At 36.9% G+C, this 21517-nt stretch overlaps 1 protein-coding gene across 6 annotated transcripts in view; it reads left to right on the top strand.

Annotated features, from left to right (window-relative positions):
• Window positions 1-21517, top strand: part of plxna2 (plexin A2) — a 229311-nt gene that overhangs the window by 33950 nt on the left and 173844 nt on the right. For all 6 annotated transcript variants that reach the window (XM_067372377.1, XM_067372379.1, XM_067372378.1 and 3 more), the window contains exon 3: window positions 6952-7134. In XM_067372377.1, the coding sequence (XP_067228478.1) occupies window positions 6952-7134 (183 nt within the window). The remainder of the gene's footprint in view (window positions 1-6951; window positions 7135-21517) is intronic.

The following is a 21517-nucleotide window of genomic DNA, read 5'->3' as shown; positions in this document are numbered from 1 at the left end:
ATGAAAGCATATTAAGTGGTTATAAGTCACTATGGTTAAATAGAGTGATTGGGATGGTTATTTATGCATTTATTATTCAAGGTTATCATCTTTTCAGTTTTCTTTGTTCTGTACTTGCTCCAAAAAGACCACAGTCTCTGCTGTTTAACCTCTGCTGTAAACAATTTTTAATTAGAAGCACTATTAATTCATATTTACATATTTTATGAATATGTGTGCATTTTTATTCCTGTCAGTGATTCTTAACATCTGACGTTTAGGGGAGACTCTTAATGATAAACCACTGATACATGTTTTCCTCCAGGGTATCCTTTATTAGCTTCAGTAAATTCACCATTAGCATGATGTCAGAGGTGATTGTCACTCAGAGGAAAACATTATTGAGTGTCTGAGCAGGGTGGTCTTCATAGTAGCCGACTCCACTCTGGCCCCATTAAGGACCCTAGAGGATCCCCCGTCTGACCCCTGGGGGGCCGTCAATGGCTTATGATGTCAGCCAGCCCTCCTCCGTGTTTTTCTAGGCCTCATTAAAAACATTGCACTAGAAACCTCCTGCGTCTTCTCTCCTGGTCCTAGAGGAATGTGTCAGGATTGACTGAGGAGGAGGTCTGGGATATAAAATCATGAGGATATATGTACTGTAAAAACTCAATTCTATGTTGTTATGCAGTTAAACTATTTGCGTAGTGAAGTCTGTGAACCCACACTAATCAAATGCCAAAACTAACCACCCTTTTCCTTTTTTTTTTACTCCCTTTTCAAGACCAGTAGGAGTAAGAAAATATTTTTACTGTGAAATAATACTCGTTAGACTTTTTCGTTTGCTATTAAAGCTTAAAACATACTGCTAGAACTCCACTACCATGATGTTTTTGTTTAATTTACTTTCAGTTATTTCAGGCTATTTTTGATCACTGGAAACATGGCCTCTGTGCAGCCTTCAGGCTACTTTCTTCAGCTCCAGTGCCTCTTCTGAATCACAGAGAAAGTGAAACTAAGAAACCGAGGGTGAGAGGAGGAAGAAGGGAGTTCATAAGCCGAGAAGGCAGAATGAAAGATTTATCACAGAGCCCAGCTTGGAACTGTCTTCCTGCCTGGCCAACCTGCTCGCTGCTTCACATCCAGCCCTTTGATGCTATTCACTCATTCAGCCGGTGTTACATTTCATCAGGCTGCCTGATAAAGCCTATCGCCGTGCCAGTTTGAGCAGTGATCTAAGGACACTCTATTGATCAGGTGGATTCCAAAGGAACGACCCGTGTCCTGATTTGTGTATGGAACAATAACCCCTTACCCGAAACAGCAGTCATGGGAAATGGGTTCCGGTGATGAGCATGAGGATTGGCATGTGAATATCAGGCACTGAGGGTTGGCGTGTGAATATCATGATAGGTTTCATAGCAAAGAGCCCAAGGGAGACAAAACTTGACACTGAATGTTCAAAAGCCCACACTCTGTCAGTAGAGGTACTTGGAAATCATCTGTATAAGTTTATATCTATGTGTATTTTATTTATTCTTTTTTTAGGTAAGTTGAGCTTGAATATCGAACAAAAATGTATGAAGAGTACTATTTCATTGTAAAAAATATTTTCCTACTTCTGAAAAGGGGGTAAAAAAAGTTTGGTGTCAGCAAAAGGGTGTGCTGTGCCATTTCATATGTGTGGGCTCATAGACTTTACAATGCTAATCATGTTTTATTTTATTTTATTTATTTTTATCTTTTTATTTATTTATTTTTATTTATTTTTAAATGGATCCGGTACTATCTTTGCCAGATTCCGATGTTATTGAAATGTAAGACTGCCAAACAGTTACGGAAATTTGGTCTTTCCCTTTGAAGTATATAAGATGTAGAATGACTCCTTTGCTGTACATTAGCATAGGACTTACAAGACTAGAACATAGCTGCCCGAGGGCATTACCAAGATGAACGCAGAGTGGAATGACTTTCTCAAAAAAGGACTTTTCATACAAACACATTTAAATCATGTAGTCAAAAGCCAACTGTTTTTGAAGAACAGATCTAGGCAGCTATTTTTAGATTCGAATATAAAAGAAAACACGATGAAGAAGGGCTGGAACAATATCTGCAGAGTACGAGGCATTTACATCCCTGCTTTATTGCCGTCCCCCAGCTTGTGAAGGGCTGGGAGGCAGTAAAGATTTTATAGCGTGAGCCTGTAGTCGACCAGGCTGATATTAAAGGGCTGTGGAGTGTGGGGGACGAGCAGTGCTGTGTTCAGCATCATGACCGAGCACACAGTATCCATCCCTCTTACTCTACATGGCACTTTGAGGCCAGTGTCAGTCACAAACTCCGATGACCTGAATCTAAACGCCACCGAGTGTTGTAACTCGCCGCCCCAACCCAAATGGGGATTGATAGTGGCCCATGCCTGCATGTGACATGAAAAATGGGCCATAGACCCTCCCATTAGATTGTAAATGTTTACAAGCTTCAATCTCTTTAGTTTAAGTTGGTGTGTATGCGTGTGTCTGAGAGAGAGGAGGAGATGCGAGGGGAGAGCAATAGAGACAGAGTGAAGGAAAAATATGGGTGTTTCATCTGGCACTTTTAGGACCTGTGGACGCACATTTCACACTCTGATATTTCACACTACTGGCTGTACATCGATAAACGGAGGATTCTGTCATTTTTTTCTGAAAGTCATTTCCAACACAGTCTCAGATCTTAAATGATCTCTTGTGTTTAGAAGCATTCTGTATTGGAAAATACATTGGTGTAAGTCACATTTTGAACTAGTGTTGACAAAAGTACCAACCGCGATACCAAGTCGGTACTGAAATTTAAAAAAATGTAACGTTTTGAGTACTGTTGAGCAGATTCGTAAACACCTCTGATTGACAATTGTGTTCATGCACTCAACAGATATGTCTGTGATTGGCTACAATGATCAACGCACTGGAGCATTTGAAAGCACATGGAAGTATTTGAATTAGAAAGCATTTTGAAAGTGGGAGCGGGAGAGATTGAAAACAGCTTTCAAACGCTCCCATGTGTATCTGTGTAAGCGCTCGATGATGAGCATCATTAATGTCTATTTACAACATGTTTTTGAAGTTTTGATCATTGTAGCCAATCACAGACATATCTGTTGAGTGTGTGAACACAATGGCCTATCAGAGGTGTTTACGAATCCACTTAACAGCACTCAAAGCATCACATTTTTGAAAATTTTAATACTTAATTGGTATCACAGTTGGTACTTTTGACAACTATTTTGAACTTTTTTTGGAATAAAATTGCAAAACTGTTTCAGTACCTAGCATTTTAACATACATATATACACACACACACACACACACACACACACACACACACACACACACACACACACACACACACACACACACACACACACACACACACACACACACATATATATGCAAAGATGCAAAAGCCTCTAAGTGCCATCTGAAATCTTCTTCTAAAATGAGCAATTTTATCAAGCTTGTATGTTTATGTTCAGTAATTTCACTTTAATGGCAATGAAAATGATATATTAATTGCCATTAAAGTGAAATTACTGAACCTAAACATAAGAGCTTGATAAAAATGCTCATTTTATAAGAAAATTTCAGATGGCACTTAGAGGCTTTTGCATCTGAAGTCTTCATATGTGTGTGTGTATATATGTATATGTGTATATGTGTGTGTATATGTGTATATGTGTGTGTATATATATATATGTGTGTGTGTGTATATATATATATGTGTGTGTGTATATATATGTATATGTATATAATATGTTTGTGTATATATATATATGTGTATATATGTGTGTATATATATATGTGTGTATATATATATATGTGTGTGTGTATATATATATGTGTGTGTATATATATATGTGTGTATATATATGTGTGTATATATATATGTGTGTGTGTATATATATATATATATATATGTGTGTGTATATGTGCGTGTGTATATATGTATGTGTATGTGTATATGTGTGTGTATATATGTGTATATATATATATATGTGTGTATATATATATATATATATATATATATATATATATATATATATATATATATATATATATATATATATATATATATATATATATATATATATATATAATATGTGTGTATATATATATATATATATATAATATGTGTGTATATATATATATATATATATAATATGTATATGTGTGTATATATATATATATATTTTGGTGATATATGTAGGGCCCTATAAAATCCGTTTTTCCGTTTTATTTATTTTTTGACTCCATTTTAATGGTTAAATTAAATTATAGTAATCAAAAAGCATGTCTAATTTATTGAAATAATGAAACTTGTCCAATTTACCAACAATTTAATAAAAGTTTAACAAAACTTTTTAGGGCCCTACGTTTTATTCTTTCCCCTTAAATTGTATTTTTACCACATTCTGTTTTCTGGATTCCATTTTAATGGTTTAATTCAATTTTAATAATCAAAAAGCATGTCTAATTAATTGAATTCTTAAAAACAACAATATTAATTAATTAAAAAATTTATTTTTATGATTTTTTTTTCTTAAGTTCTGTTGTGTATTTAATTTTTTCTGGCAATCAAATGAACGCATACCATTTAATTTATCTTTTAATCATGAAATTAAACTTTTTTTGTCAAACCCAATGTGCTGCACAACAGAGCTTTACTGTTAAAATTAAAACATGGAAGAAACACTGAGATTATTGTTTAAAATATATATTAATAATTTATTATTAAATTAATTTATCTAAATTCTACTGTACAAAAGTAATAGCCTATGTTTGTCAAGTTAAATCGAACTTTATTTTGACGGTTTGCCTAGAGCTTTGAGTTTCTCTGTGTTTATGACGGTAGTTTTCTCAAACGAAGCGGTTAAATGCTGATGAAGTGACTTTCAGAGCAGCTTTGGAGATGAATTTGTGCGTTCATATGGTGAGGCGAAAACGCCTCGAGCGTCGCATGTGCTTCAACGTGCGTGTGCCCCCGCGCGATTGTGTGTGAGGCGGTGTGAGGTAAATGAAGCTGCACTTCCGCATCATTCATTTCAGAGGCACACAGGCATGCAGGATTCATGTTTAAATAGTCTTTTTGCGGTTTAATATTCAGATATACAAGGCATACTGACTTGCTTTTAATTCATTCATCAAACATTTGACAAATTCCGTGACATTCCGCATTATATAGTAAATTCCGTTTTTATGACTTGATTCCGCGATTTCATCCGTGATTCCGTGAACGCGGAAATTATAGGGCCCTATATATGTATAAAGTGAATATGATTTCACCATATTTCATCTTTGTTGATCATAGAACAACATTCCAATAAACTAATCAGATTTGATGGACAAGTTTACAGTTTGTCAAATTTAGGTTTACAACCAAGGTTAGGTGCTTCAATGACAGCTATGAATAACACCTATCATTTCCCTCTGATTTTAGCTATATGTTATGCATAGGGTTATGTTTAGGGGTAGTGATAGGGTTAGGACACAATTTTTCAGACAGAAATGATCCAGGATCAAAAAATATGTTGAACCAGTCTGAAAATTTTGCCCTAACCCTATTACTCAAATCAGAGGGAAATATTAGGTAAATAACTATGTAGAAGCACATAACCCTGGTTGTAAAAAAAAAAAAAAAGGATAAAAAAGGATAAAAGTTAAAATTTGTCTAGTTTTACTAAAAACCAATCCCTGCAACATAGAAGTTATAGAAACATTCTGTTCCTGACTAGATAATATAAAACAGAATTAGAGACTGTGTGCTTATTGTTTCAGCCCCAGTCTCATCTGTATAGGTGTTGCTTTTCTGCTGGTGTGGTGTGTAAGTGTGTGTGAATGTACTTTCATCCCCAGCTGGGGTGAGCTACACTATTCTCATAGCACAGGGTAATGAGGCAGTCAGGGAGCCCGGCAGGACTCACCAGAGCAGAGCGGGAACATGTCTGCCCAGCTGAACAGAAAACCAAGCGTCTGGCTTGGGAAACCACACTCAATGGTCCAGTTACTGTCTCCCCTCAGAAACTGAACAAGAGTCCGTATTCTTTGGCCTTCACTGCAAACCCAAATCAGTTTATTTCACCAGTTTGTAGTGTGATACTCTAGTAAAACTAAATCCCACGGTCGCGGAAAACCTTGAAATTGTAAAGGAATTTTGAGAAGAGTAATTTCCAAATTTGGAAAAGTTGAAAAATTTTCACAGCATACATCTTTTGAACAAAATCGTTCAAAAGTTTGGGGTCAGTAAGATTTTTTTAAATGTTTTTGAAAGGAGTTTAATTAAAAATACATTGAAATAGAAAATGGTTATTTTAAAATTTGATATCTGTGATGTCAAAGCTGAATTTTCAGCATCATTACTCCAGTCTTTAGTGTCACATGATCCTTCATAAATCGTTCTAATATGTTGATTTGGTGCTCAAGAAACATTATAAAACTTTTTATCAACGCTAAAAACGGTTGTGCCGCTTAATATTTTTGTGGAAACTGTGACACTTTTTTCTATAATTGATAGAAATTGTAGGTTTAATCTTTATAAAATATATATTTTTTTACAATTATTTTACCGTAATCATGAATCTCTGCATTCATTTTTTAGCATGTGGAAAGAAAAAAAAAATCATCACAGTATATTTCATTCAGTATTTTGTTATAATAGAGTTTGTATTGATCCATTTTTTTTTTTTTTAAACTCTTTTTGATTTATTTTTTGTACTAAAATTGACCTTTAGTGTTACCTGATCCATTTCTTACCTTCACTAGACAACAAAACAAATAGATGATGCTGGATCGGTGAATGTGATTTGTGCTTCCCTGTATTAAAATCAGTGCAACCTTTTCACTCTTCTACTGAAGTCTGTATAAACAACCAAACTGACCTTGACTTTTTAAATCCAAGCAAACTGCTGACTCTCGGTTGACCTTTCTCCTCCTGTAGCCTGTCCCTATTGATGACTCCTTCTGCGGTTTGGACATCAACCAGCCCCTTGGCGGCTCTCAGCTGGTGACCGGACACACGCTTTATACGGAAAGCCGGGATCGCATGACCTCGGTGACCTCCTATGTCTATAATGGCTACTGCGTGGCTTTTGTTGGCACCAAGAGTGGACGACTGAAAAAGGTGAGTCTTGAGCGCAGGAGTAATTCCTCAGCAGTGGACTGAATGTTGCAGCTCTGAGAAGCTGAGACGTTTACAGAGTTGGACATGTTTGAGTTAAATGGAGAAGTTCTAGACCTGTAACCTAAGATACAAGCAAACGTTTCTGTTCACAAACAGCGTGTCACGTTAGTTATTAATGGTGTCTTCACTTTGAACTGCTCTACTGGCCTCATTTAAAAGTATGGATGGAAAAAAGGAAACCAGAAACTTTTCACCTAAATATTTAATACCTTTTTGTAGGATTCTTCTGGTTCTGTTCACTTTCCCTTCCATAATGGGCAGCTTAAAGCGACCTCAGGGGTTCCTGTGCCTCCTGAGTCTATTAATTTTAATAGAATGTCTTCTCAGCCAAACCCAAGGAAAGGATGTTAGACACAAGAGCCAAATGCCATTGAGAGTATATAGGGTTATCAGATCCGTAATTATAATCTTTCAGATAAAGAGCATGAAAATAATTTTGGTTGGTAATAGTAACATGATAGACAAGAAACCATCACTTAACTTCTATCAGTCAACATAAACGCCATTTGCTTACCCATTTGATTTGCTATATGAATGTGGAACAGAGTATTTAACGAGAATCAGATGTAGTAGTCGGCGTTAGCCAGTGTTAAATTACTGTGTTAACTATTGACACCATTTTTGACAGGCTGTGTTACCTACAGTAAAACATAAGCCTAAAACATATATTTATTTCCACTCTAAAGGTGCTTTTGCAACAGAGGAACATTTTCATAGTTCCTATGTCTGTTGGTGGAAGTACTTTTTGGCATGTTTCCAACGCAGGTATGATTTTAGTAATAGGAACTCCTTTTGGGGGAACTAAATTAGCTCCTACTTCAAAGTATGGTCTAACCCAGCACAATAGGAGCTACCAGTGACGTAAGACATAAGGTCTATAGGTCTATATTTAATCCACGAACATAGAAAACAACTCTAGATGGACCGACAACGAAGTCCAAGCACTTCTCAACCTTTACGCTAAGGAGGAAATCCAACATGACTTTGAAGGGACCAAGCGAAATATGATTAGGTATTTCTGCTCTGCTAGCGACATTGGGCATCAACCGCTAAAACACTTTTTCGTGTAGTTACTTTCTTTCTATAACTGTTTTATATATGTTATATATGTTTTATCTATTTATCTGTCTATTTTATCTGTGTGCTCATGCTCTGCCATTCTCTGGGCCATCAAAATAAAAGTCCTGCTCAACAATCAGAGCAGCCGGACATACAGTAAGTGAAGGCATACGTCACTTCAGAGTTCTTACTGCCGGTGCGAATGCAAAAAGGAAAATGGCTCTAGGGGAAATTTAGTTCTCCGGGGACTGCCCTTGGTGTCCCTATAACTAAATGGTGCGAAAGCTTCTTAAATGTCAGCCAAAAAGAAAAGTATGTTTTGAGCCAGAGATATTTTGTCCTTTTTGATGAAGGATTATGAAAACAATTCACAACCCATTATTGTTCTAGTAGTATTTATTAGTATTTTTGAATTGGCATTTATTTTAATATATTTTAGCTTAAAGCTGCAGTCTGTAACTTTTTTTTTTTTTGGTTAAAAATTATCCAAAATATTTTTGAGCAAGTACATAACCAGCCAGTGTTCAAAACTAATATTTCTGTATCATTTTATTTTATTTCAGTTTTTGTTTTAATAATTTTAGTACTTCAACTTAAACATATTAATTTCAGTAATCTGCCAATACAAAATTTCTAATTTCATGTTTCTAAGTATAATTTTTAGTACATTTTCATCTAATATTTAGCTTTTATTTCAGCTTTATTTTTATTACTGAAAATGATTTAATACTTTTAGTTTAACAATAACAACACTAATATACAGTAAACATGTACTGAATCAAGCACAATAAGACCAGAAATGTGTTTTGAGAAAATAATTTTGAGAAAAGTCTATTTTGATTCATGTTGAATTTACAGATCTATTTATGCAGTTCAAAATGTTTGCCCTTTATTGAGCAGCCAGTTCAGTAAGTGTTGACATGTTAGCATGTGGTTAATGGAACTGCTGTGGTTGGTAACAAGATGAGACTACCTGCAATGCGCAATTATGAAGATGACTAGGGGTCTGTCAGCTGCTTTTGGGACTCATACACCCTTTGGGACACGACAGTGTTGAGTGACAGGTTAGGCCCTGTTTGATGAGCAGGAACAGGCATGCCCACCTCCTGTCCTCACCCCACAGCAGCTGAAGGAGACACCAAAGGGATGAAGACAGAGAAAGACCTGCTCTACAAACGTTGGGTTTGTCTCTCATTCCCACCTGCCCCCCCTACAAACACACACAAATAACAGCTGCCTTCCCAGACGCCAGGGAGAACGGACAATGTCAAAGAGTCAAACCGAGTGTTTGTTTCATGCCGGTAGCACGGCAACGTCCAAATTGTGTTTTGCGCCTTGATTAATTAATTTATAATTGAATCAGCACCGCAATCAGGAAGTGGCATCGGAGGCATTCGCTCTCTGTAATCCTCTTGTTTTAGTGGCTTATTAATTAATGTTATTTTTTTCTCCTCTTGGTTGGTACAATTAAATTAGGCCAACAGCGCTGTGCTCTTAGAAGTGCTGCTGCGGCATGTTTATCTAGCCTCAAGCTTGCTGTAGAGAGCGTATTATCGCCGCCCTGGTGGCCAGAGAGGGAAATGACACGTACAGTTATGGTGGAATTAGGGAGGCATTACCCTAGATGGAAATGCTGAGTATCTTGCGATAGTCTCTGTAAACCCTGAGGATTTGGTCACATCTGCACAGGGCGTAACAGTGTCGGAGGAAGAGGATGAGACAGTCTTATGAGAGCTTGTGTGTTTTGGAAAGGTTAGAGAGCTATCGCAGCCCCAAAAACTGTGTCTTTTGGAGAATACACAAACGAACCCAGAGAGCTCAGGAAGCTGGTATTTGTGAGATACTTTGTTTTTTTTTTGTCCATGAGTCTTTGCCTCGTTGTGCAACTCAAGCTGTGTTCCAGTTAGGGCTGGATACTATTTTGATAATAACCTCTGTTTTTTGCTGGTCGTATAAAATTAAGCAGCATCACGGATATTGTGATTATTTAAATTTCCTTTTTATTTGGCCATGAAGATTCCTAATGTCTCCAGATTTGCCAGTATGAAAATGTTAAAGGGGTTAGTTCATCCAAAAATTAAAATTCTGTCATTTATTACTCACCCTTATGTTGTTCCACACCCTTAAGACCTTCATTCATCTTTGGAACACAAATTAAGATATTTTTGATGAAATTCGGTGGCTCAGTGAGGCCTCCATTGACAGCAAGATAATTTACACTTTCAAATGGCCAGAAAGGTACTAAATACATACTTATTTCAAAACACTGCTTCATGAAGCTTCAAAGCTTTACGGATCTTTTGTTTGGAATCAGTGGTTTGGCGTGTGTATCATACTGCCAAAGTCACATGAACCATTGAAATTTCGAAACACTGATGCCGTAACGAAGGCTCGTTTACTGAAATCACGTAACTTTGGCAGTTTGATACACGCTCTGAACCACTGATTCGAAACAAAAGATACAAAGCTTCATGAAGCAGTGTTTTGAAATCGCCCATCACTAGATATTGGTGAATAAAGTCATTATTTGTTTTTTTTAACATAATTTTGAACCACTGTAGTCACATGAACTGTTTTAAATACATCTTTAGTAGCTTTCTGGGCATTTCGAAAGTGTTAATTAACTTGCTGTCAATGGAGGCCTCACTGAGCCATCGGATTTCATCAAAAATATCTTAATTTGTGTTCTGAAGATGAACGAAGGTCTTATGGGTGTGGACTGACATGAGGGTGAGTAATTAATGACAGAATTTTCATTTTTGGGTGAACTAAGACATATGTTTTAAGAAATATGTTTTAATAGCACCTATGATTTTTAGCAGAAGCAAATCTGGCATTGGAGTGTGTTAGCTCAATTCATTCAAATGAATCAACTGTCCATTTAACGAGTCAAAGCACTATTTGTCAATGATTTGCTTGCATCTCCTTGTGGCATTTTCACTTATTAAATGTCTTAGTAAAATGTAAATATTGAAACATTTTACTACTATGTATTGGTGCATGTAAAATTTAAATATTTAAAAATATATTTTTTTACTGTACTTTACGTCTATCTTTTACTTGTATGCTACACAATATATTTTCTTATATACATAATTTATTCATTTAATAATAATAATTACAATTGATTCATTTATATTTTTAAAATATTATTTTACTAATTTGAATATACATTTATTTGTAAATAATGTTTTTTTTTTTTTTTTTTTTTTTTTTTTTTGAAATATAATTTCCATTTTTAGCTTTATGGCATGGCCCTAGTTGCACTCATGTTCATTTTAACTTACAGACTGACAGGATTTTGATGCTCTGTAGGTGATATATTGTCACACAGGGGTGAGTGGTTGTGCCTCATCCTTTGAAGAATGGAGTCAGTTGCATGATCTGCCTATTCCTGCCCTCCACCTGCAAGAGGAGGGGGAGGGAAAGAGAGAAAGTGGGAAAAAGCGTAGCACAGTGGCAGCAAGAGAAGGGAAGAGACTGATGAAATGTGAAATTTAGCTCAGCTGAAGAAACCGGGCTTGCACTGCTGCCTGTAATTGGATTGGCTCCTTTCCCAAAGAGCAAACCCACCACTCTCTATTGCCACTTTCTCTTTTTCTCTCTCTCCCTCCCTCTCGCTCTCTCTCACACACATACACCAATTCCCCATTCAATCGACACAGTCCCCTGCTGTACCCTTCCTTGCTCCAAGCAGAAGTTCCATGCTGGTTGAGCTCTTTCTCTCTCATCATTCTCTCTCTGTATCCTGGAAAAGCAGATACAGATGACTCTTGCAGCATTGGCTCTTGTAGCTGGACACACAAGTTGAAGAAAAAGCCAATTGAATGAATTAATGAAAGCAGACCCTGTGCAGACCCACAGTTATATTGTCCTCATTTCAACAAGCGATTAAACAGTTGAAGCATTAGTCATTTTCACAACCTTTTTCTGAAATGTTGTCCCACTGTTTTAGATAGCGAAATATTGGATAGTGTTGAATGTAAGCAACATTTACAGACATCCACTGGACTCAGAGATTGATTAATAGTATGCAGGATTCAGTGTAATCGACTGTAATCATTATGATTTTACTCTCTTTACTTTTCTGTAAGTAAAAAATATGCCTGAATATTTTCTCATATGGTCACTGCTTTTGTGCTGCTCTTTTTGCTGTCAGAAAATGGACCAGCGGTTGTGTGTGTACTGTTATAGGTGCTCGACCTTACCCCGGTGGCAGTGCCCTCTGAGCTGATGGGTGGCAGAGCAGTGATTCTGTTCACCTCAGCAGGATTTTGGCAGAAAAGGGTGGCAAGGACAGCAGAATGAAAATCAGTTGCATTTAACGTCCTATTCAGCCTTTTTATTTAGAGGTCATGATAGCATCTGATTTTAGTAAGCGTGTGAATTTATATTCAGAGGGAAAACATGCAGTTCTAATACTTACTTAACATTTAAATTAATATTACAGTGTATGCATCTTATTTGTGAGCAGATAAGTTATACATATTTGTTATTGAAAATATCAGCCTCTGTTAGCAGTATTGCGTCAGATTAATTATAGGGCGTGAAGTTAAGTTTATATTGTGCTTTAAGTGCAAATCTCAAGGGAGAGTGCGGGCTTCCTGAGAGGAGGGGGAATACGTTAAGAGCGATCAGCCCCAGAGGGTTGCTTTTCTCTTTGATATTGTTTGAGAGGAAAAGACCGCATGCTAAAATTAGATCTTTAAAGTTATCCCACTGGGAGATTAGCGCTGATTTGAGATGGTCACACGATCTGAACTACATTAATCCAATCAGTGCGCAGGCATCGTGAACTGTGGGACTGAAGGAAACGGTGTGACTCAGGTTTACTAAAAAAAAGTCAATTGAAAAGAGCACCTGAGCTAATTATACGCGCCCCCATTAGACATACTTCTATTTCTAATTGGTGGTATAATAAGTACTGTGATGTGAGGAGTTTGCATGACCTACATGGTAATTCCACTCATGTAAAAATCCCCAAAGGGAAACGATTCTGTGTCTACATTATGTAGTGTTGGGGAAGCTACTTTGAAACTTAGTTTTCCAAGCCACAAGCTACTCGTAATTTAAAGTAGATAAACAACAGTCAGTCTGCTCTTTAAAAATATAGCGAATATAGGTAAATAAGTAAGTATTTAACCAAATATCCAATTATATAATTTATTTTAAAATCAGAGCATTAAATTACAATAAATTTGTAGTAAACGCAAATAATAAAACTAGATAACACAAATTTTAGTGCTGTTAAATCGATTAATTGCGATTAATCGCATCTAACAAGTTTTTTTTTTTCTTTCTCACACACACACATCTTTATGTATATATATATATATATATATATATATATATATATATATATATATATATATATATATATATATATATATATATATATATATATATATACATACATACACACAAAGTTTTGTTAGATGCGATTAATCGCGATTAACCCCCAGAGGTCTGAGTGATTCTGGGGCCCTTGAGATGTTTTGACATGCCCTGACATTTGTGGTTATTTCAGCTACTTATATCATACTATTGCCCAACATGTAATTTTGCTGTATTCAGCACAAACTCTGCTACAATAATATGTGAGCAATATAGATATACATGTTTGCATTTTTTTTTAAATAAAGATTATGCGTGGTTAGTACGTTTTGGGGAAAAAAATCTCCTTGCAATAAGGCCATAAAACATATTCTGAATAGTTGTTCATAAGACTTTTGAGTTATCAAGCTTGTAGGCTAGAATTTTTACTACGCAATTATGTAAAGATTATTCTGAATACTTTAACACAAACAACAATATAATGATTTGAATTTTCTAAGTCAGTTTTTGTGTCAGCACTGCTGTATGCGTGGGAGTGGTGATGGCCATGAATATTTATGTGATTCACACCAGGGGAGACAAAGGACACTCCCCCAGTGGCTAACGGCCCATCAAAGTGGAATGCTGTGAGGCAGCCTGAACAAATAATGTGACATTGGAGACTGAAGTAATGATGCTGAAAATTCAGCTTTATTGAGCATGATAAGCATAAGAGACTTTCAAAAATTAAAAATGTGTACAAACTTTTGACTGGTAGTGCATGAAACAAAGAAATATATAACCTATATAATTCTACTTATACCTATGTAACACACAAACTATATTTTTACCATAAAATAACATTTAGTGGAAGACAATCTACAGTCTAGGATGGGTGGTTTGGCCCATTGTAAGAGCTGTAAGAGCTGTAAGAGCTGATCATGCAGGAAAAATGTCCAGGATGGAGGGGACAGGGACAGTAATGTTCTTTGCCAGCTCAATGGTCAGTGGTGCAGTGGTCAACAGAGCACACACATCTGAACACAGTCACTCATCTTTGTGCCACTCTTGAAAACAGTTCCTGTTCAACTGAAGACATAAGTGAACACCACATGCCTGGCATTTCCAAGGTGTTAGTTGTTTTTTGCCACGCACTTCTTTGCAATGCACACAGTTCCGGCGACCAGCCGTTGCAACATTCCTGCCATCGGAGGTCAGCTCAGCTCCTGGAACTGGTACATGGTCACTGCTGGTCCGTTTTCGTGCTGCTTTCTGTGACACACCACAGAGCTCTGTGACAAGTTGCTCCATGAACTCTTTATGGGACATGTTACCATGTAGCTCTTTGTGCAGAATGAAAGAGTGCCCCTCTTTCTGTCATTCACTTTGTCTTCATCTGGGTGGCTCATGTGCACATTCCAAGAAATTGTCCGGTATCTGTCCCTAGGCATAAGTGTAGCTGGAAAAGGTACAGAGAAAACACTGCTCTGCCGCCAGTAGTCACTGATGGAGCTCATCTTCACCATTGCCATGTAAAACACCAGTCCAATGTAGCGGTACATCTCACCGATGCTTACATCTGTCCATTTATATTTGCAGCCCTTTGCAGTTGCTTTGGCAGCCTGTGCATTGGTGTTATGGCACAGAGTTGACACAGCACTTTCCGAAAAAAAGAGTTTGAACAGATTCATTGGAGAATGTGACTCAGCAGAGTTCAGTTGTGGTCCAGTTTCACGGGCGGGCAGGAATCGCAGCGTATGTGGAACCATATCAACATCCGTCTGTGTTTTCCATGACAGAGTGGATTGCCTCTTTGGAACAGGTTCTTGGATATTTTCATTGTCACATCTGTAGAGAGAAAAAAAAAAACATGAGCATGCTGATAACACAATCACTATATCCATGCATAACAAAGACAGCAGTTTCTGTAATGCCATACAGGTACATATACGTTTTGAATTGAGATGATGTATACAGTTATGTCTGTAAAATATACTTACTCTGTATGATTCTCGATCGCACTGAGAACTGACCGAGATCTGCGTGCCCCTCTGCGCGGTGCTGGTGACGGCGATCGTGAAGCAGCCACATTGCTAAACAAAGCAAAAAAACTATTAGCATACATTCTCCAAAGTAAACTGATGGGCAATTAGCAATTATGGGTGCACAATGTATGTTTACATGTTGATGATGGGCCAAAGGACAGACAAACTTTATCTATTGATGTTCTGTAGACCATGTGTATGATAAACTAACTAAAACTGGGTGAAATATATTACAAATATGTTTACAGAATATCACATTACAAGTGTTTACACTTGAGTATATATACAAACATTTGTAAGTGATATTGTATGGCAATATTTTCTGTAAGCTGTCAAAAGCTAGCCAAAACTAGCTAAAATATAGTCTGAAAACTCATGAGTTTTATATTATCACCACGCACAACAAAGACACCAGTTTCTGTAATGCCATACAGGTACATATACGTTTTGAAATGTGATGATGTATACAGTTATGTCTGTAAAATATACTTACTCTGTATGATTCTCGATCGCACTGAGAACAGACCGAGATCTGCGTGCCCCTCTGCGCGGTGCTGGTGACGGCGATCGTGAAGCAGCCACATTCCTAAACAAAGCAAAAAAACTATTAGCATACATTCTCCAAAGTAAACTGATGGGCAATTAGCGATTATGGGTGCACAATGTATGTATATATATATGTGCTGACAATGGGCCATAGGACAGACAAATATCTATTGATTGGCCGTAGGTCACGAGTACTATCTGTTGATGGGCCATAGACCGCACGTTTTCAGTGCATTTCAGACATTTACACCTGTATTCACAAACATCTGTATTTTAGGCATTAGGCTGTATTTTAGCACGATAACTAACCCAAACCGATATAAATAAATAGTGCCTAGACACTATCACATTATTTCACTGTAGACTAAAATATATTTGCACTAAATCACATCATATTACACCTAAGCAGATATTCACAAACAAGTTACATTAGGCATAAGACCGTATTTTAGCATAACTAAAACTGGGCGAAATACATTACAAAAAGAGAGGTATTTGTGAGGCAATTTCTCGCAAGCAAGCCAAAACTAGACACAATATAGTATGCAATACGAGTTTTATATTATCAGAAAAATAATTATAGTAAACAACTTACTCTGAAATTATATCCTCGTCGGGGTCAATTCGCTGCTGGAAATGCAACTGTTCGTCGTCTGAGTTGCAGTCTTCCTCAGAGGAAAAGGTGAATTCTTCCTCGCTGTCCAGAATCATCTGAAGAGCCTCTTTGTCGGAGTAGCGTGCCATCCTCAAAACGCGATGAACGGTCAGTGAGTGAATCTGATGTTGACACTTCGTGTTTTGTGGCACTGACCGGGGGGCGTGTGCGATGCATATATTACACCTAAACTATTTACCATGTGAACGGCGCGGGGGTGTGGCGGTCTCAGCTCATTACAGATAATGAAGTGAGAAGGAAAAGAAGGAACCTCTCCTTGGTTTCAAACGAATTACATAAACTGTGAATATTTATTTTTGATTTGACTTACTTCATTTAAAAGTAGACATTCTAAGCATTATGTAGATATGTCTCTCATGTCTGTGTGACAAGTATTTGCTGAGTTTCAGATCATTTTAAAACGCATTTCAGAATTGACTTCACTGAGAGGCAGACACCAGATCACACATCATGTTTGTTTTCTTTATTTTGCGAAAAGCACAACATTTTGTTTTTTTTGTAAGTGTACACAAATAAAAGTACACACTTAACACTTTAGAATGATGTATAACACTAGTATGCATGATCAAATTTGACGGAGTATTTTGAGTCTCTTTCACACTGATAAGAAAAAAACGGGGTGGTATCGCCGGCGATACCTTCCGACCTCAGAGTGTTAATCAATTTGACAACATGTAACTACACACACTACTGTTTAAAAGTTCTATAAGATTTAAAAAAGAAGTTTTAAAAGAAGTCTCTTATGCTCACCAATACATATATTAAACAAAATTATAAAATAATCATAAAATGACCCCAAACCTTTTAACACTAATGTATTTTGCTACAAAAAAGAAAATGTTGCTTAGGGAATTGGTGATTCATTTTACATGATCAAACATATTAACTGATTCAGTAAAATGAATCAGACTTTTGAACTCTACAAGAGTTGAGTGAACAAGAACAATTTAGAAGAGTGCGTTTGATTATTTCCATGGTTTGTGTGAAAGCTTTATTCACAATACAAAAAACCAGCAACCAGCAGTTGCTGGAGAAACTAGCTAACTATGCCATTTTGAAAACAGCTGCACTATTATCCTTTTCCATGAGAAATGTAGTTATTAGCATCACTACTTTTAGCTAGCCTCTCCCCAACACTGTTTTTATATGCCGTTTCTGGTGGCATTAACATCTAAGCCACAAACAGCGCTGTGGACATGCATGACCAAACTGATTCCTATCATCTTGCTTCGTTAGTTAATCAGCATTTGGTTTGGACTGTGTTCCGACAGGACTTGGAAGAACGGTTCAGGTGGCTTCCTTCTGTCAGCCAATTGAGGCCCTAATTGGACAAATGTCTCATTGAACTGGTTAAGTGAGTTTCTGGGCACCCATCCCACTCTCCTTGATGCTGACATCATCGCTGACATGGTGGATGTATTCAGGATTGGAGCAGGGACGCAGCCGTGATCTGCAGCTGACTGCGACACATGAAAGAAACCGCAGTTTAGTGGACTTAGTATGCAGCTGTGTCCGCTAGTTAGCTCAACCTCGATTGGTTGTGTCCCAGAAACACCTTTATTTTGTTCTGAGCATCCCTAGTGGTTTAAGATGCTGTCTGATGTTCTAGTTGCTAAAGTCTTTGATGAGCTAGGAAACAGCTGGGTTGGTGGCTTTAAAGGGATAGTTCAGCCAAAAATTTAAATTCTGTCATCATTTACTCACTCATTGGTTGTTCCAGACCTGTATAAATTTCTTTGTGCTGCTGAACACAAAGGAGGATATTTTTACAGTTGTGGGGCACCATTGACTTCTATGGTATATTTTTCCATACTATGGAAGTCAATGGTGTTTGGTTACACAACTGTTTGGTTACAAACATTCTTCAAAATATATTTCTTTGTGTTCAGCAGAACAAAGAAACTTATACAGGTTTGGAACAACCAATGAGTGAGTAAATGATGACGGAATTTTCATTTTGGGGTGAACTATCCCTTTAACGTGTTTAGCTGTCTCAGCCTGTAGCCTCCTGATTCTACCGTGTGGTCTCTTGGATTTGCTCCGTAATGAGCCGTGGCTGAAGACGTGCTGTATCATCTGGGGAACACAGCAGGAAAGAGAGTTGGAAATGGTGAAGGGCAGAAGAAAAGCTTGAACATGTAACATGTTTTCCAGCACTTCTGTAGCTACTTTAGAATAAACCCATGTCTCATGAGAATACACACAAAACTAGCATATGCTCTCTGAAATGTAGCAGTATGCATTTTTAAAGATCCCAAAAAATGGCTTGACACAGTTTTCTTTTCTATGTTGTTGTGTTTCTTTTTTCATGCTTAAAATCTTTTGTTAACGTCACACTCGTGAAGAATGATTTGCTGCTTGCTATTGCTAAAAGACTAAAAGTGTTATTTAAAGGTAATGTTTCAAGTATACTAGCAAATATCTCAAAACTAAAGGTGTGGTCATATTACAGTTGTTCAAGAATTTCACAGCAGAAATCTAGTCATTTTAATAAGAATCCACATGAGAGCAAAAGATTTGCCAATACAGATTTTGCAGTTGGTCACATGGCTGGTAAACCAATAGAAAGCTGCTTGGTTTGAAGGGGACTTCTGTGTGAGCAGTGCTTCTTACAATGGACCATTTTTGCCAGTGAAATTTCACAAAAATTTCACCAATTTAACCACATGTTAACACACATTGGTTAAAAACCATGCATAAAACTCTGATGTTGATTTCATCTTTTATAGAATCTTTCCTCTCTCTCCAGATGTCTACACCAATCTCTCCTTAGAGAGGTAGGCAGAGATGATTTTTACTTTATAAGAAACTTAATGAGTCATTTAGAAACAGCCTGTCAGTGGCAAAAACGCTCTCTAGACTTTGCTCTGCTAAGCAAAACTTGCCCGGCAGTTATGTGTTAATTTGTTTTTTCAAGGTCAAGGGGGCATCCAGCACATTGTTTTTTTCGTACTGGTGGCATTTTCTCAACATACTGCAATACTACAACAAATTCTGCTGTTGTGCGGCAACACAAATTGGTGTATCTGCAATGTTGCCGGCTAAGGTTATACTTTTCTCCTGCTGTTCCATAATTACTTGAATTGAGTGCTTTTTGTAAGCGCCAAGCTTTTCTTGTTTTAATTTTATATGTAGTGTGATGTGTTGTTATCCTTGATTTTCTGGTTCCAGAGAATTTTAGAATCAGCCATTGAGGACAATACAGTATTTGTTGCCAGATACAAACAGCCAAGAGATGCATTTGTTTAAGTGTTCCTCTTGGTTTTAGTGGTGTAAGGAAGCTTCAATTACACTGAACACAAATGAACAAAACAATAGAACATGCGTTTCAATCATCACATCATAACAGTTTTCACTCCTCCTTCAATTTCATGTTGAATTAGCATCAATCTGCCTGTAAATTGAATGCTTTGTCTTTTTCCATCTGTCTCGTATCACTGTAGAGACTTTACACAAATATGATACAGTGTGACATACAATGACTTATTATTCCCTTATATATTACAAAAATATCCTTTTTCCTACTTTTAAAAGTAATTATATATATATATTTGATAAAGTAAACTGTGACATATTATACCCAAAAGTTCTTCATACAGTGGACTACCAGTAAAATTGATAAATTTGGAAATTAATCAAAGTGTCTAAACCAAAAATGATGTTATCTGACAAGTGTTATCTGACATGATTAAGATTATTTTTTTCTGACACAGTTTAACACTGAGATCTTGTCATATTTTATTATGAATTTGAATAAACTGAATTAATGAATGAAATGAATGAATGTGTGTGTGTATATATGTATATATGTATGTATGTGTGTGTGTATATATATATATATAATTAAAATGTATATTTATTTAAAAAATAAATTTTAGTCCCTGCTTTGTAGCCTATTTGTAAAAAGTGACAGTGATATCACATTTTAAATTACTATTTTCAGACATTTTGTAGTCGTGAAGCAGTTTCATCAGCAGATGCGTCCTGATAGATTACAGTAATCATTATTGTGTGCTGTGATTGCAGATGGTATTGCACCCTCAGTGCCACCTTGCTAACTCTCAGCGAGATTGCGAGCAATCTTCCTAATCATGTTACTGTACACTGGGCAATTCAACTTCAATTTGCCTCCTGCCAATAGTGGGAGACTCTGATTGGCTGTTGAAATTAGGAGCTGCGAGAGCACATATTGAAGATTGGCTTGCCCTGATTTTCCAAAGGGCATGTTCTTAGAAAAGGAAGAACCCAGTTCTTCAAGTTGGTGTTTCAGATATCACAATGGCAGAATAACCTTTTAGTATTCTTGTATTTTGAATGTTAAGAATCCTGTAATTTATTGTCTCAAATCATAATAGTAGTGATACTTGATATCTGTGCTACTAAACTTGTGTATGTGTTTGGTTAGCAGTGCTCTTCGACCATCTTTAGACTCAGTATGAAGTTTTTGGTACCATGACCCCTGGTTGACCCATCCGACTGAAGCAGCGGAGACAAAAAGATAGCAAGTGACTTCATTCTGCTATTCAGAGCAAGCTTCACAGTTCTTTAGGAGGGATCTCAAGCTTTCCTGGGCTGGCTCAGGACTGAAGAGCAGCTAAAGAGCCAAAGGCTGAGTGATAGAGGGACCCTGCTGTTCCTTTCACTCATCAAACACACTTCCACACAAAGACTTACACACACACAC

The sequence above is a fragment of the Chanodichthys erythropterus genome, chromosome 20 (assembly GCF_024489055.1).
Source record: "Chanodichthys erythropterus isolate Z2021 chromosome 20, ASM2448905v1, whole genome shotgun sequence".
Classification (NCBI taxonomy): Eukaryota; Metazoa; Chordata; class Actinopteri; order Cypriniformes; family Xenocyprididae; genus Chanodichthys; species Chanodichthys erythropterus.
Note: the sequence above shows the minus strand (reverse complement) of the source record. Positions and strands in the feature narration are given on the sequence as shown.